Source organism: Bufo gargarizans, chromosome 8 (assembly GCF_014858855.1).
Source record: "Bufo gargarizans isolate SCDJY-AF-19 chromosome 8, ASM1485885v1, whole genome shotgun sequence".
In the NCBI taxonomy this organism is placed as follows: domain Eukaryota; kingdom Metazoa; phylum Chordata; class Amphibia; order Anura; family Bufonidae; genus Bufo; species Bufo gargarizans.
In genome coordinates, this window is record NC_058087.1 from 135,920,609 (window position 1) to 135,937,173 (window position 16,565).

General features: G+C 41.7%; 1 protein-coding gene across 1 annotated transcript in view; it reads right to left on the reverse strand.

The window, feature by feature from the left end:
• The window catches only part of DNAH3 (dynein axonemal heavy chain 3), a 373,397-nt gene that overhangs the window by 144,311 nt on the left and 212,521 nt on the right, over nt 1-16,565 (reverse strand). The window contains exons 31-32 of the mRNA XM_044304498.1: nt 13,277-13,478; nt 8,834-8,926 (exon numbers count right to left, since the gene is read on the reverse strand). Of these exons, the coding sequence (XP_044160433.1) occupies nt 8,834-8,926; nt 13,277-13,478 (295 nt within the window). The remainder of the gene's footprint in view (nt 1-8,833; nt 8,927-13,276; nt 13,479-16,565) is intronic.

Consider the following 16,565-nt stretch of genomic DNA (forward strand, 5'->3'; position numbering starts at 1 on the left):
GCGGTGGTGCTGCAGGAAACTGAACACCTGCTGCTGGGTTTACACCTTGTGAGCGCCTTATTTTTAGGGGACCACAATGGGATTGTAAAAAAGAGAAGAACCCCTTTAATTCAGTAACATAAAAATTGAGAGGTGAAAGCATCCAGAGATTTTAACAAGCACATGCTTGGAAAAAGACGAATTAACTGCATTGCATAGAAAGCAAAGTAAATTAGTAAGAGTAATGACTATTCTAGGAACCAATTATCTTCAAGACTTACAAATGTGATAGAAAAAGAAATGGGAAAAAGGATAAAAATAAGGCAAATGCTGGGAAGGAAAATGAGATGCTCGTTCATGCACCTTTCCGCAATCTGTTCTTAGAATGGCCAACTTTAATAGGCGTTACTATGTTCAAGGAATGTCTAATTCAGCCATTGTCTGGGTGCCATCACCATGGAAGTCTATACGGTGTACCGTAATATATTTTTCCATTATGTTTGCCTGAGTATGTGCCAAACAATTCTTTGGAAAAGACAGCTCCTCCAGACGTGCCCCAAGGTCTCATTCATACGAAATGAATCCTACATAATCTGTATCCTACATAATTTCAGAATTTTTTACTGAAAAAATATATGTTAAAGGGGTATTTCAGGATTTTAATATACAGTAATTGGCTTATCCTCAGGATAAGCTATCAACATATGATTGGCGGGGTCCGACTTCCACACCACCGCTGATCAGATATTTCAGAGTAGCACAGCTCCGTCCATTGTACAGTGGAGTTTGCAATTGCAGCATTGCTCCCATTCACTGCTCCCATTCCCTTCAATTGAAGCTGAGCTGCAGTAACCCAGCTGTCTGCGTCCTGCTCCATTCAAAGAGCTAGTTTTGATACTGGAGGCTGCAGGGAATAGCTGATGAAGGGGGTGCAGAGTGTCAGGCCCCCACTAATCAGATATAAAAGCATATCCCAAGGATAGGTCATCAATATTAGGAGCCTGGAAAACCCCTTCCTGACCAGCGCCGTACTAGTACGGAGTTGACCGGGTCTTTAAAGATGGCGCCCACCATTAAAATAAAAATATATAAAGATTCAAATCACCCGAAAATAAAAATGATAAAAAATACACATCATGGGTACCACCACGTGCGAAAACACCCATACTATAAAAAAAAAAATCCTATGAGGCGAAATGGTTGCTTCATTTCCCACAAAAAATTTAATAAAAGTGATTTCAAAGCCGTACACACCGTAGAATGGTATCAATGAAAAGTACAGATCACCCTGCAAAAATTGAGTTCTTACTTTTTCTTAATATGCAAATTAGGCCTCTGGTGCAATAAGGGCGTCGCCACTGCTATTGTTGCTCCCCAGCTCCACTCGTTTCTGTGACCAGCTCCTCCCTCGCTGCTTTGCCACTGCCTAGCCGTAACAGCAAGAGAGGGCTGATCATAGAACTGAGAGGAGCTTGGGTGCAACAAGAGCAATAGTAATGTCTTCATTACACCAAAGGCCTAACTCATTACAGTTGCAAGAAAAAGTATGTGAACCCTTTGGAATGATATGGATTTCTGCACAAATTGGTCATATATGAAGATCAGATCTAATTTTAAGTCACAACAATAGACAATCACAGTCTGCTTAAACTAATAACACACAAATAATTAAACGTTACCATGTTTTTATTGAACACACCATGTAAACATTCACAGTGCAGCTGGAAAAAGTATGTGAACCCTTGGATTTAATAACTGGTTGAACCTCCTTTGGCAGCAATAACTTCAACCAAACGTTTCCTGTAGTTGCAGATCAGACGTGCACAACGGTCAGGAGTAATTCTTGACCATTCCTCTTTACAGAACTGTTTCAGTTCAGCAATATTCTTGGGATGTCTGGTGTGAATCGCTTTCTTGAGGTCATGCCACAGCATCTCAATCGGGTTGAGGTCAGGACTCTGACTGGGCCACTCCAGAAGGCGTATTTTCTTCTGTTTAAGCCATTCTGTTGTTGATTTACTTCTATGCTTTGGGTCGTTGTCCTGTTGCAACACCCATCTTCTGTTAAGCTTCAGCTGGTGGACAGAAGGCCTTAAGTTCTCCTGCAAAATGTCTTGATCAACTTGGGAATTCATTTTTCCTTTGATGATGGCAATCCGTCCAGGCCCTGATGCAGCAAAGTAGCCCCAATACACGATGCCCCCACCACCATACTTCATAGTTGGGATGAGGTTTTGATGGTGGTGTGCTGTGCCTCTTTTTCTCCACACATAGTGTTGTGTGTTTCTTCCAAACAACTCAACTTTGGTTTCATCTGTCCACAGAATATTTTGCCAGTACTGCTGTGGAACATCTAGGTGCTCTTGTGCAAACTGTAAACGTGCAGCAATGTTTTTTTTGGACAGCAGTGGCTTCCTCTGTGGTATCCTCCCATGAAATCCATTCTTGTTTAGTGTTTTACGTATCGTAGATTCGCTAACAGGGATGTTAGCATATGCCAGAGACTTTTGTAAGTCTTTAGCTGACACTCTAGGATTCTTCTTCACCTCATTGAGCAGTCTGCGCTGTGCTCTTGCGGTCATCTTTACAGGATGGCCACTCCTAGGGATAGTAGCAGCAGTGCTGAACTTTCTCCATTTATAGAAAATTTGTCTTACCGTGGACTGATGAACAGCAAGGCTTTTGGAGATACTTTTATAACCCTTTCCAGCTTTATGCAAGTCAACAATTCTTAAATCGTAGGTCTTCTGAGAGCTCTTTTGTGTGAGGCATCATTCACATCAGGCAATGCTTATTGTGAAATGCAAACTCAGAACTGGTGTGTTTTTTATAGGGCAGCTGTAACCAACACCTCCAATCTCATCTCATTGATTGGACTCCAGTTGGCTGACACCTCACTACAATTAGCTGGTGGAGATGTCATTAGTCTAGGGGTTCACATACTTTTTCCACCTGCACTGTGAATGTTTACATGGTTTGTTCAATAAAAACATGGTAACATTTAATTCTTTGTGTGTCTATTGTTGTGACTTAGATGAAGATCATATCACATTTTATGACCAATTTGTGCAGAAATCCATATCATTCCAAAGGGTTCACATACTTTTTCTTGCAACTGTATATTATATTAAGAAAAAGTATAATAACCCAGGAATGGAGCCTGGGATTAACAAAAGAAAACCAGCTTTAATCAGGGGGAATCACAGCTAAGACAATAACCCGTCAGAGGGTCAGTATACCAAGGTAGTATAAAGTCAAATATGGAGTATTCACAGAGTGCCACCCTAATTAAAATGTAGCCTATAATCAAAGCGCTAAAATTACCCAACACTAAATATGCAAAACACAAAATAAATATTACATCAAAAGAAAGGCTGTGTAAGTACAGCAGTCCTTTATATTCCATGATACGGGATAGGGTAATTTCTAGGCAGGATGGTGATGGTCTGAGGGGGGACCTTTTCCTTATTCTCACCCTATGCTATCGATCCCTGCCTATAGAACGGAATGGCCGCCCCGATAGTGGCGGTCCCGTATTCAGGAACCTACTACAGGCCCTCAAGACAAATGTGCAAGGCACCTAGATAAAGTGCCCTAAGGTGGGTCTATTAAATACCCTACTATAAATACAAAAAATAATAAACACATCAAAAGAAAACAAAAAAATGAATGCTAAATACATCAAAATAGATAGATGCTGAATACATGCTGAGTACATCAGAGTAAAACAGTGCTGAATACATCAAGGTAAGTCATTGGTCAATACAGAATGATGAATAGATGCTCAGTACAGCTTCTGCAATATCAGATTGTATCCTGATTAACACAAATCACCTTCAGTTTGCATGCCTTGCATTTACCGCATCTATGGGTGCCTAGTCTCCTATCCAGCAACCAGGTACTTCTGGTGGGGGCTTCAAAGTGGCTGTGGACCTATGTGTCGCCTATGCTGCGTCCCCGTCTGAACGTTATTGCTAGATAGTATGGAAGAAGGTTTGTCAGATCGGGGTTTGTTTTCAACATGTTGGTATGCGGTATCGTATGTACCGATAATTCTAATTATTTCTTGTGGACATTTTTTACCTCCAGATTGAAGCAGTGTGGACCTATCAATCGACTTGGCATTAATCCACGCCTCATATAGACACGAGGGAGGTCCTTGTGGGGAAACTTATTGACCAGAAGGAATTTGAGTATCTTGGACCATCCAACCCCAGGGTGGCCACTTTCTATGGTCTCCTCTCTATGGCACCATATGCATCTTCTTGATATATACTCTCATTTCAGACAGTATATTACAGCGGCCCGTGTATCCCGGTTAACAGTAACCATACTGGCTGACATCCAACCTGTATCTAATATATGGGGCACGCAAGTACCTTATTCCTCTGCAATTTTTGATTAAGCAGTATCTACCTTACATCTTATGGGAGGATGTATATTATTTACTTATATCGAATGTGAGGGTGTTTGCAGGCCCATCGACCCTACCTTCTGACTATTGCTATTTGCTGAATGAATATCAACGTCTATCTTTTACCTATGATCAACTGGTGTTACAGAAAATTGTTGGACACCAGGTTGGGTCATTTGTGAAATGATACCTCTGATGCCTATCTAAATACTGCGTTTATGTCCCCTGATGAGCCCATCCTACACACTGGGCGAAACGCGTTGGGATAAGGGACCTATAAATTGATTGCGATGACCTTTGCAAACTGAAGGTGATTTGTGTTAATCAGGATACAATCTGATATTGCAGAAGCTGTACTGAGCATCTATTCATCATTCTGTATCGACCAAGGACTTACCTTGATGTATTCAGCACTGTTTTACTCTGATGTACTCAGCATGTATTCAGCATCTATTTTGATGTATTTAGCATTCATTTGGATGTTTTCTTTTGATGTGTTTATTATGTTTTGTATTTATAGTAGGGTATTTAATAGACCCACCTTAGGGCACTTTATCTAGGTGCCTTGCACATTTGTCTTCAGGGCCATCCGAGGGCCTGTAGTAGGTTCCTGAATACGGGATCGCCACTATCGGGCGGCCATTCCGTTCTATATGCAGGGATCGATAGCATAGGGTGAGAATAAGGAAAAGGTCCCCCATCAGACCATCACCACCCTGCCTAGAAATCCGCCCTATCCCCTATTATGGAATATAAAGGACTGCTGTACTTACACAGCCTTTCTTTTGATGTAATATTTCTTTTGTGTTTTGCATATTTTGTGGTGGGTAATTTTAGCGCTTTGATTAAAGGCTACGTTTTAATTAGGGTGGCACTCTGAATACAGCTTTAGGCCGTTTAGTTTTTTGCGGTCTGCAAAACACGGAAGCCGCCTGTGTGCCTTCCGCAATTTGCGGAACAGAACAGGCGGACCATTGTAGAAATGCCTATTCTTGTCCGCAAAACGGACAAGAATAGGACATGTTATATTTTTTTTGCGGGGCCACGGAACGGAGCAACGGATGCGGACAGCACACGGAGTGCTGTTCGCATCTTTTGAGGCCCCATTGAAGTGAATGGGTCCACAACCGAGCTGCAAAAACTGCAGCTCGGATGCGGACCAAAACAACGGTCGTGTGCATGAGGCTTTTATCAGGTCAACCACTGCTATGCAGTTAGATATGGAGGTCGCTGGTGATAGATTCCCTTTGAGGCTAGTTTCATACATAGGGGAAAATTACTCTAGCCCCCTGCAGCCAGAAAAGTGGAATCATCAGGTCCCACCCTAATAGACGGGTTCCGACAACATTCATCTCGTGTCCATTCTGAGGAGGTTATGAAACTTTCGCAGAATTTTCATTCTCTTTACTGTTTTTGTACCGAGTTTGATTATTTTATTGTTGTTTTCTAAATTCATTTATCCAGAGATTTTTTTAATTCTGCTGGTCGCCTTTGGAAACTGACATCAGTTAACCATGTGACCTACAGTGTCAGCTTTGTCCATCTCCTATTAGCTCTCCCCCGTGCACGGCCCTCCGGTAACAAGAAACCAACAGAATTCTGGGTAGCTTCAGACGTAAATGGAGAATAAGGGTGGGTTCACATTACGTTTTATGTCTCTGTTTGGCGTATACGGTACAAAAATGCAGCATACCACGTTTTTGTATCCTGCACAGTCCGCAAAAAAAAAGTATACGTTTCTTATTTTTTTTACAATGGAACTCTATGGTGAATGGACACCACTACATGGCATCAGTCTGAGGCATCCGTTTAACGTATATGTTTTTTGTATATGTTAAAAGGATGGCAAAAATGTGATGTGAACCCAGCCTAAGGCCTCATTCAAACATACGCGGATATTTGGGGACCACGGTCCGTGAAAACCCGATCTGCCGTCCTGCTGAGTGCACGAGCGCATGCTGTCAGTAGTTTCTATGGCGCTGTGCGCTTTGTGCCGCCGCCGCTGTACAGTGATACACTCATATGATCTATACAAGTGTATTAATGTACAACGGTGGCGGCATGAAGCGCACGGCGTCATAGCAACCAATGACGCCGTCCGCTCGTGCACTCAGCAATGGACAGTGGTCTGTGAAAATCCATGTATGTGTGAATGAGGTTCAACTTTAAATTTTTTTATCTTTTTTTATTTTTTGCTTAGAAAGTGAGTTTCTCCTTTAACTAATTAAATGAGGTTATACAGAAAAAGAGAAGATGGCTGGTATCACCCTGTGCACTGAACGGGCCTGAGAACAGGTTGGCGGGTGTATAAACCTTCATTATGCTCCTGTAGCCAGATGGATTTCATTAATGAGTGCAACTAATATGGTAAGGGCTTGCTGCGACTGGTTGAAGGAAATGCTGTTCCACCGCTGTGAGTTTACCTTAAATTGTTTAACGTCTGCTGAATGGATTTCATAGTGGTCAAGCTGTGCATTTCTATATTCTAGAAAACCTGCAACAGGACGCTAATGAGCTGGGATGGCTGATCTACAGCAAACCATGGTTAAAAATCCATTATATTGTAGTGCTCACTGCTGGGGCCACGCTTCTTTACTATAGAAGTGCTTAGATAGCAATTTCATAAAACTTTCCGTATGAAAAACCTTCAGGGGCAGCCATACGTTCAGGTTTTCAGATGCAGGAGAGGATCATAAAAGGAAAGTATTGGGGTTTCTACACATGCAAATTTTGTCTGCCTTTTTACCACTAGAAAAACACCATGCATGCAGATTTTTGGGCTGTGTTTCTTGTAGCATCTTTCAGGTGTTTTTTGCGAACAGTGGGGTTGCTTTATCAAACAGAAATACGCCTAAGTTAGGCGTATTTCTGGCACAGATTGAGGCGCAAAGGTCCTTTGTGTAGCAATCTGCGACTTCTCACGGCAGGTCTAAAAAAGGGGACGTGGAGTGGGCCAGGAAGGGGACGGGCCAGCCTGTATTAGGCTACATGCACACGATCGTGTGCCCCCCGTGGCCGTATTGCGGCCCGCATACAGCAGGTCCGCAATACACGGGCACCAGCCGTGTGCATTCCGCATCACGGATTGCGGACCCATTCACTTGAATGGGTCCGCAATCATGGAGATGTGGAACGGAGGCAGGGATTGGAGTGCTTCTGTGGTGTTTCTGGCTGTATGCACTACTTTTTTGCGGTGCGGACCGTCGGATGCAGATCGCAGACCTCATTCAAGTTAATGGGTCCGCGATCCACATGCGGCTACCCCACGGTCTGTGCCCGTGCATTGCGGACCGCAATTTGTGGTCCGCAGCACGGGCACGGAGCCCTAACGTTCGTGTTCATGTAACCTTAGGTGTAGAAAACGGTCTAAATGTAAGACAGCTTGGAAGCTGGCTTACATTTAGAAGTGGCCGGCACTTCTTCATAACTCCGGCGGATCCACTGCCAGGTACAGGGGTTATTAAGACCGGCATCTAAAACGCTGGTCTTAATAGATGTGACCCAGTGTGCTTGCCCACTACCGTTTTCTTCGTGCCATTTATCCCCTATAGACAAGGTGATGTGAAAAAGCCTGGAAGAACACCAAGGGCTCCAACAGGCTGTAGTTTTTAAAAATGAAGCCAGAAAAAAAAAAACACCACCTAATGAACAAAAACTGTCCTGTGGATAGGATAACTTTACATAATCAAAATACCACTTTAAAAGGGGTTGTGCAGGTGGTATATATTGACGACCTATCATCAGGACAGTTCATCAATATCTAAATGGCAGGGGTCTGACACCCAGCATCCCTGTCGATCAGCTGTTTGAAGAGGAGGCAGTGCAAGACACTAATTTATTTTGATTGTCCATATTGCCTCCTTTGCTGGATTCATTAATTTTTCCATCTCATCCAGCAGCGGCGGTCCTGCTTGCACACTATAGGAAAAAGTCCAATGTGCACTACCATGGTCTCAGCCACCAGAGATGCCGGTATCTTTTCCTATAGTGTGCAAGCACGACTATAGCTGCTGGATTGCAGGGTGGTCGTAACCCCTTGAAACGAGTAGTGTATAATGCAATGGAAAAAATTAATCCAGCCAGCAAAGAGGCAATATGGATAATCACAATACATTAGTAAGTGCCTTGTATTCACTTTCTCTACATGATAAATGCCATTTGCTGAAGTGAGAGGACCCCTTTAATTACACAATATATCATATGGAAATTAAAGGTATAAGGTGGTACAATAAAGGCATCAGGCACTTCTTTGGGTTCTGAAGCCATAAGATGGATGTGTCTTTACAGGCCTGGGAATACGTGCTTGCAGGGAATAATTATGTCTTTGCTGGGCGCCTTCTTTTGCTCTCTCTCTACAATTCACGATACTGCAGTGAAGAATTAGTAATAACCGCAGGTCAGTTTCAGGTGACTGCTATAATAAGAATGTAACAGCCTTACCTCCACGTATCCCTCTATCCCGTCGTGAATGACTTGTCTCATACTGCCCAACATATTTTCTTCCACTTGCAAAAGCCATTTCTCAACCATACCCTGGAAGGCAGACAAACAAGCACAATATATTGATATACCATGATATACTGTATGTATAATGACCAGCACAGAGGCATATTACTCATGTTAGTTCCTCGCACACTGCTCTATAAGAAATAACCTAATCTGAATAATCCATCTAGTGAGGAATGACCAGCGGCAGACACATCTGTCACCATGAATGAAGCTTACTGGCCCGGGATCATCCTGCTAACACGATGGAAGGTTGGAGACGGCGGCCGATAAAGCGATCCACAGTCTCCAATGACAGGTATGTAGATGTAAAGAAAATGAATAAAAAGAAACCCTATTTCCTTCTCAGGATAAGGGTCCATTCACACGTCCGTAGTGTATTGCGGATCCGCAATACACCCGGCCTGCACCCCCCATAGAACTGCCTATTTATGTCCGCAATTGCAGACAAGAATAGGATACGTTCTATTTTTTTTCTACGGACGTGTGAATGGACCCTAATATGGAATTGTCATATTCTGTCATTGTGAGAAATGGACAACCTTGCTTATAGCTTTAATTATCTGTGTATGGTTTTATATCAATATTGTGTGATTCTATATATTATCATGCCGTTCTGTAACATTGTCTGTACGATGCCGTTCTGTAACATTGTCTGCACGATGCCGTTCTGTAACATTGTCTGTACGATGCCGTTCTGTAACATTGTCTGTACGATGCCGTTCTGTAACATTGTCTGTACGATGCCGTTCTGTAACATTGTCTGTACGATGCCGTTCTGTAACATTGTCTGTACGATGCCGTTCTGTAATCATTGTCTGTACGATGCCGTTCTGTAACATTGTCTGCACGATGCCGTTCTGTAATCATTGTCTGCACGATGCCGTTCTGTAATCATTGTCTGTACGATGCCGTTCTGTAATCATTGTCTGTACGATGCCGTTCTGTAACATTGTCTGTACGATGCCGTTCTGTAATCATTGTCTGTACGATGCCGTTCTGTAATCATTGTCTGTACGATGCCGTTCTGTAATCATTGTCTGTACGATGCCGTTCTGTAATCATTGTCTGTACGATGCCGTTCTGTAATCATTGTCTGTACGATGCCGTTCTGTAACATTGTCTGTACGATGCCGTTCTGTAACATTGTCTGTACGATGCCGTTCTGTAATCATTGTCTGTACGATGCCGTTCTGTAACATTGTCTGCACGATGCCGTTCTGTAATCATTGTCTGCACGATGCCGTTCTGTAATCATTGTCTGTACGATGCCGTTCTGTAATCATTGTCTGTACGATGCCGTTCTGTAATCATTGTCTGTACGATGCCGTTCTGTAATCATTGTCTGTACGATGACGTTCTGTAACATTGTCTGTACGATGCCGTTCTGTAATCATTGTCTGTACGATGCCGTTCTGTAATCATTGTCTGTACGATGCCGTTCTGTAACATTGTCTGTACGATGCCGTTCTGTAACATTGTCTGTACGATGCCGTTCTGTAATCATTGTCTGTACGATGCCGTTCTGTAACACTGTCTGTACGATGCCGTTCTGTAATCATTGTCTGTACGATGCCGTTCTGTAATCATTGTCTGTACGATGCCGTTCTGTAACATTGTCTGTACGATGCCGTTCTGTAATCATTGTCTGTACGATGCCGTTCTGTAACATTGTCTGTACGATGCCGTTCTGTAACATTGTCTGTACGATGCCGTTCTGTAACATTGTCTGTACGATGCCGTTCTGTAACATTGTCTGTACGATGCCGTTCTGTAACATTGTCTGTACGATGCCGTTCTGTAACATTGTCTGTACGATGCCGTTCTGTAACATTGTCTGTACGATGCCGTTCTGTAATCATTGTCTGTACGATGCCGTTCTGTAACATTGTCTGTACGATGCCGTTCTGTAATCATTGTCTGTACGATGCCGTTCTGTAACATTGTCTGTACGATGCCGTTCTGTAACATTGTCTGTACGATGCCGTTCTGTAATCATTGTCTGTACGATGCCGTTCTGTAATCATTGTCTGTACGATGCCGTTCTGTAATCATTGTCTGTACGATGCCGTTCTGTAACCATTGTCTGTACGATGCCGTTCTGTAACCATTGTCTGTACGATGCCGTTCTGTAACCATTGTCTGTACGATGCCGTTCTGTAATCATTGTCTGTACGATGCCGTTCTGTAACATTGTCTGTACGATGCCGTTCTGTAATCATTGTCTGTACGATGCCGTTCTGTAATCATTGTCTGTACGATGCCGTTCTGTAATCATTGTCTGTACGATGCCGTTCTGTAACATTGTCTGTACGATGCCGTTCTGTAATCATTGTCTGTACGATGCCGTTCTGTAACATTGTCTGTACGATGCCGTTCTGTAATCATTGTCTGTACGATGCCGTTCTGTAACATTGTCTGTACGATGCCGTTCTGTAATCATTGTCTGTACGATGCCGTTCTGTAATCATTGTCTGTACAATGTCGTTCTGTAACATTGTTACGAATGATATGTATTGCACACTGTAAAAATAGTCATCTCACTCTTCACTGCTAATACTGACGACACTGGGAAATGGATTCTACAATTGTATATAGATCAGAGGATAATTAAAAGTGGGGTAACTCGGGGATGCTGGAATTACACATGCCGTTTTGTGCAGTTTTTTTTGCGTTACAGTCAGGAGTGGATTGAAAAGTAAAGTAGTTGGAAATGTAAAAGAAGGACTAAAGCCCTTTTCCACTTCATGGAATCGTCTTGACGGACTCAACTGTTTTTCATTTTTTTCACTAAACCAAAGTTGCAGATAGTACACTGTACTTTTTCTTGCGCTTCCAAGTGAGACAAGCCTTTTCCGTGGCTTCTCAAAACAGCTGATCGGCGGAGGTCCTGGGTGTGGATTAAAAAAAATCTCTGGAAACTCTTTTAAGATTATTTGCCTCCGTATATGTGCAGCATTTCCTGGACAATCTTTCTTTTTTACTGGTGGTTTTACAGCATTTTTGCCTTTCTGTAAGGTCTCATGCACACGACCGTTGTTTTGGTCCAAATCTGAGCCGCAGTTTTTGTGGCTTGGATGCGGACCCATTCAAAGGGGCTGCAAAAGATGCGGACAGCACACAGATTTGCTCCGTTCCGTTGTCCACAAAAAAAATATAACCTGTCCTATTCTTGTCCGTTTTGCGGACAAGAATAGGCAGTTATATCAATGGCTGTCTGTGCCGTTCCACAATTTGCGGAACGCACGCGGACGCCATCCGTGTTTTGCAACCACAAAACACACAACGGTCATGTGCACGAGGCCTAATAGGAAGACCCATGCAAGGACTTCCTGGCAAGCAGCAGCCAATCTTAAGTGGCGCAGCTGCAGGGGGCGGGAGAGAGCAGCAGTTTGAACCAATGATGACTAAGGAGGTGTGTCTCAGAATACCTCAGATGCCCTCTAGGCACTGTAGCTAAGCTGTAGTCACCGATCACATGTGACTACATCAACTTTAAAGTGTAACTGTCATGTTTTCATCAAAATATCAATGTTAGCATATGTTACTGCTGCAGCAGCATTATGCATAAAGCAATCTTTAGTTAAATCACATACCACTGTTTTCCTTGAGTTTTTCCTTTAGTTACGGCTGTTTAAACATTTACAATATAAGGATCTTCTCAAGATGGCTCCTCTGCAAGTTCTCTGAGGCCATAACTGCTTTCCCTCACTTTCCATACACACTTGCTGTAGCCAGCAGCTTCCTTCCAGCCAATAAGATTGGGTTACTGACAGACACACCTCCTCACTCTAAACCCTAATACAGTGTGAAGGACCGCCCCTGTGTCTTCTGTTTATACTAAAGGGAAGACAGACAAGTCCTAGCAATGGTCTTTTAAGGGAGCAGTGGAAAGTCCTAGCAATGGTCTTTTAAGGGAGCAGTGGAAAGGGACAGAGGACATTAATGAAAGCTGTTAGTATAAGGTAATTACAATTTTTTTGACAATTATTGACAGACTAACTCAGGTATACATGCCTAGCTATAATAAACTAGCAAATAAAAAAAATGACAGTTATCCTTTAAATGCACTTCAATGAGCTTTGTGGTCACTCCATGCATCCCCTGAACCCTCATCTAATGATTTCTGCTCATCTTTCACTATGTAAATAAAACATTTTATTTAAGTCATAACAGCACATTCCTAATACTGAAGAACTAGTGCACTGAGCATTATTCCAGGAGCAAAAAGCTATTTATTAACCATAATTCAGAGAGCCGGATACAGACTAGATTTATTTTAGAGCTAGCTATACAGTAAAGTACTTTCTTTTAAAAATAAGTAAGGTTAATAGGTGGAACAGGATGCACAAAGTGAACAAAATAGAAGAAAATTACTTTGGCTTTTGCTGGATAAATCTTCTGTGTTAAAGGGACAGTTTCCATCTCCGAGCTGATCATGCCTGTGATCTCCAAATCATCAGTAAATTCCAACTTGGCAATCCCCTCGAAACACTTCTTCAGATGAGGCTGTACTCTTAAAGGGTCCTTAGTTTCAGACAGGATTTCCAGGAGCTCGTCATTGGAGAGGAAAAAAAACCTTATTGAAAGAAATAGACGAATAAATCAAAAACTTTATGATAAAAGCAGCAATGCTTCCAGATAGATTATGCCTTCATATCATTTATAGATTTAGGGTCCATTCACAAGTCCGCAAAATGGGTCTGCATTCGTTCCACAATTTTGCGGAACGGGTGCGGACCCATTCATTTTCAATGGGACCGCAAAAGATGCGGACAGCACACCGCATCCGCACTTCCATTTTGCAGCCCCGCAAAAAAATAGAACATGTCCTATTCTTGTCCGCAGCCACGGACAAGAAAAGCATTTCTATCATAGTGCTGGCAAAATGTGGAACGCATATGGCCGGTGTACGTGTTTTGCAGATCCGCAATTTGCGGACGTGTGAATGGACCCTTAGGGTGGTCACATTTTTAAGTGAGTAATCTGTGTGTATGGAAGAGTGTAGGTCAGGGATCAGCAACCTCCAGCACTCCAGCTGCTGTAAAACTACAACTCCCATCATGCACACTTATTTGGCTGTTCTTTTAGCTGCCATAGAAGTAAAGGTGGATTCTGGGAGTTGTACTTTCAGAACGGTGTAGTTAATAATACAGCTTTAATTCTAGAGATTAGATTTCAGTAAAGGCAGTTTAAAGACTATATACAGGTGAAACTCGAAAAATTTGAATATTGTGCAAAAGTTCATTTATTTCAGTAATGCAACTTAAAATTAGAACATTGTGAAAAGGTTCAATATTCTAGGCTCAAAGTGTCACCCTCTAGTCAGCTAATTAATCCATACCCCCTGAGCAAAGGGGACCTGAGATTGTGACTTTGGGGTTTCATAAGCTGTAAGCCATAATCATCCAAATTATAACAAAGGCTTGAAATATCTCGCTTTGCCTGTAATGAGTCTCTCATATGTTAGTTTCACCTTTTAAGTTGCATTACTGAAATAAATGAACTTTGCACGATATTCTAATTTTTCGAGTTTCACCTGTACACCTTTTGGGAGCAATTTTTTTTTTATGATTGCATTGGGCTAAAAATATATATTTTTTTAATTGGTCTTTATTAAAAATATTGAGCTGTTCTGTCACAAAGGGTTAACTGTTTGTCTAGCTGTGTGAATCCAATGTTTTACATTCACTTTGTGCCAATATTACTTTCACTTTGTGTCATCCAATAAACCTCATGTCCTTTACACGAGCTGAGAATCTTAAATATAATCGTTAACAAGCATTCGTAGGAACGGTAGCTAGAGATTATCTAGCGGTGTAAGTGTACCGCCGATTACCCGATGAACAAGCGAAACGATTATTTATCAGCTAATCTGATCGTTTGTGCGTACAGAAAAATCGTTGATTGCCGGTAGCAGATTGTGCTGTGTAAACACGACCTGCTGCCGGGAAAAAGACGTTATGGGGAAGAGCGATGGCATTAGCGATCGATCTTCCCCATGCTCTGGAGGAGATCACTGCATGTAAATGCAGTTGTCTCCTCCACCAGTAAGCAGCAGATTGTCGGGAAGGAACGCTTCCTTCCCAATAATCTGAAGCTCTGTCCTCCCATGTAAAGGTTCCTTTAATTACTAAGAGTAAGATAAGAATTGAGCTATAATGAGTGTTCATAAGGTCAGGGATAAGCTGAGCTGCCTTCCGGTGACGAGCCTGTGAGATCCAGGCCCCTGGATCTCACAGGCTGGAAGCTGTATGAGTAATACACACAGTATTACTCATACAGACAATGCATTCCAATACAGAAGTATTGGAATGCATTGTAAAGGATTAGACCCCCAAAAGTTCAAGTCCCAAAGTGGGACAAAAAATAAAGTGAAAAAAAAAGTTCAAAAAATTATGTTTTCCCCCCCAAAAATTAAAAGTTTCAAGTAAAAATAAACAAAAACTTCATTTTTCCCAAATAAAGTTAAAAAAAATTGGTAAAAAATAGGGGGGGAGGGGGGAGTATACATATTAGGTATCGCCGCGTCCGACCGGCTCTATAAACATATCACATGATCTAACCCCTCAGATGAACACCGTAAAATTTTTAAAATAAAAACTGTGCTAAATAAACCATTTTTTGTCACCTTACATCACAAAAAGTGTAATAGCAAGCGATCAAAAACTCACACGCACCCCAAAATAGTGCCTATAAAACCGTCATCTCATCCCGCAAAAATCATACCCTACCCAAGGTAATCGCCCAAAAACTGAAAAAATTATGGCTCTCAGACTATGGAAACACTAAAACATGATTTTTTTTGCTTCAAAAAAGAGATCAGTGTAAAACCTACATAAATAAAAAAAAAGTATACATATTAGGTATCGCCGCATCCGTGACAACCTGGTCTATAAAAATATCACATGATCTAACCTGTCAAATGAATGTTGTAAAAAAAATAAAAAACTGTGCCAAAACAGCTATTTCTTGTTATCTTGCCTCACAAAAAGTGTAATATAGAGCAACCAAAAATCATATGTACCCTAAACTAGTACCAACAATACTGCCACCCTATCCCGTAGTTTCTAAAATGGGGCCACTTTTTTGGAGTTTCTACTCTAGGGGTGCATCAGGGGGGCTTCAAATGGGACATGGAGTAAAAAAAAAAAAGTCCAGCAAAATCTGCCTTCCAAAACCGTATGGCATTCCTTTCCTTCTGCGTCCTGCCGTGTGCCCGTACAGCTGTTTACGACCACATATGGGGTGTTTCTGTAAACTACAGAATCAGAGCCATAAATATTGAGTTTTGTTTGGCTGTTAACCCATGCTTTGTAAAAGTAAAAAATATATTAAAATGGAAAATCTGCCAAAAAAGTGAAATTTTGAAATTGTATCTATATTTTCCATTAATTCTTGTGGAACACCTAAAGGGTTAACAAAGTTTGTAAAATCAGTTTTGAATACCTTAAGGGGTGTAATTTATAGAATGGGGTCATTTTTGGGTGGTTTCTATTATGTAAGCCCTCGCAAAGTGACTTCAGACCTGAACTGGTCCCTAAAAATTGTTTTTTTTGAAAATTTCTGAAAAATTTCAAGATTTGCTTCTAAACTTCTAAGCCTTGTAACATCCCCAAAAAATAAAATATCATTCCCAAAATGATCCAACCATGAAGTAAACATA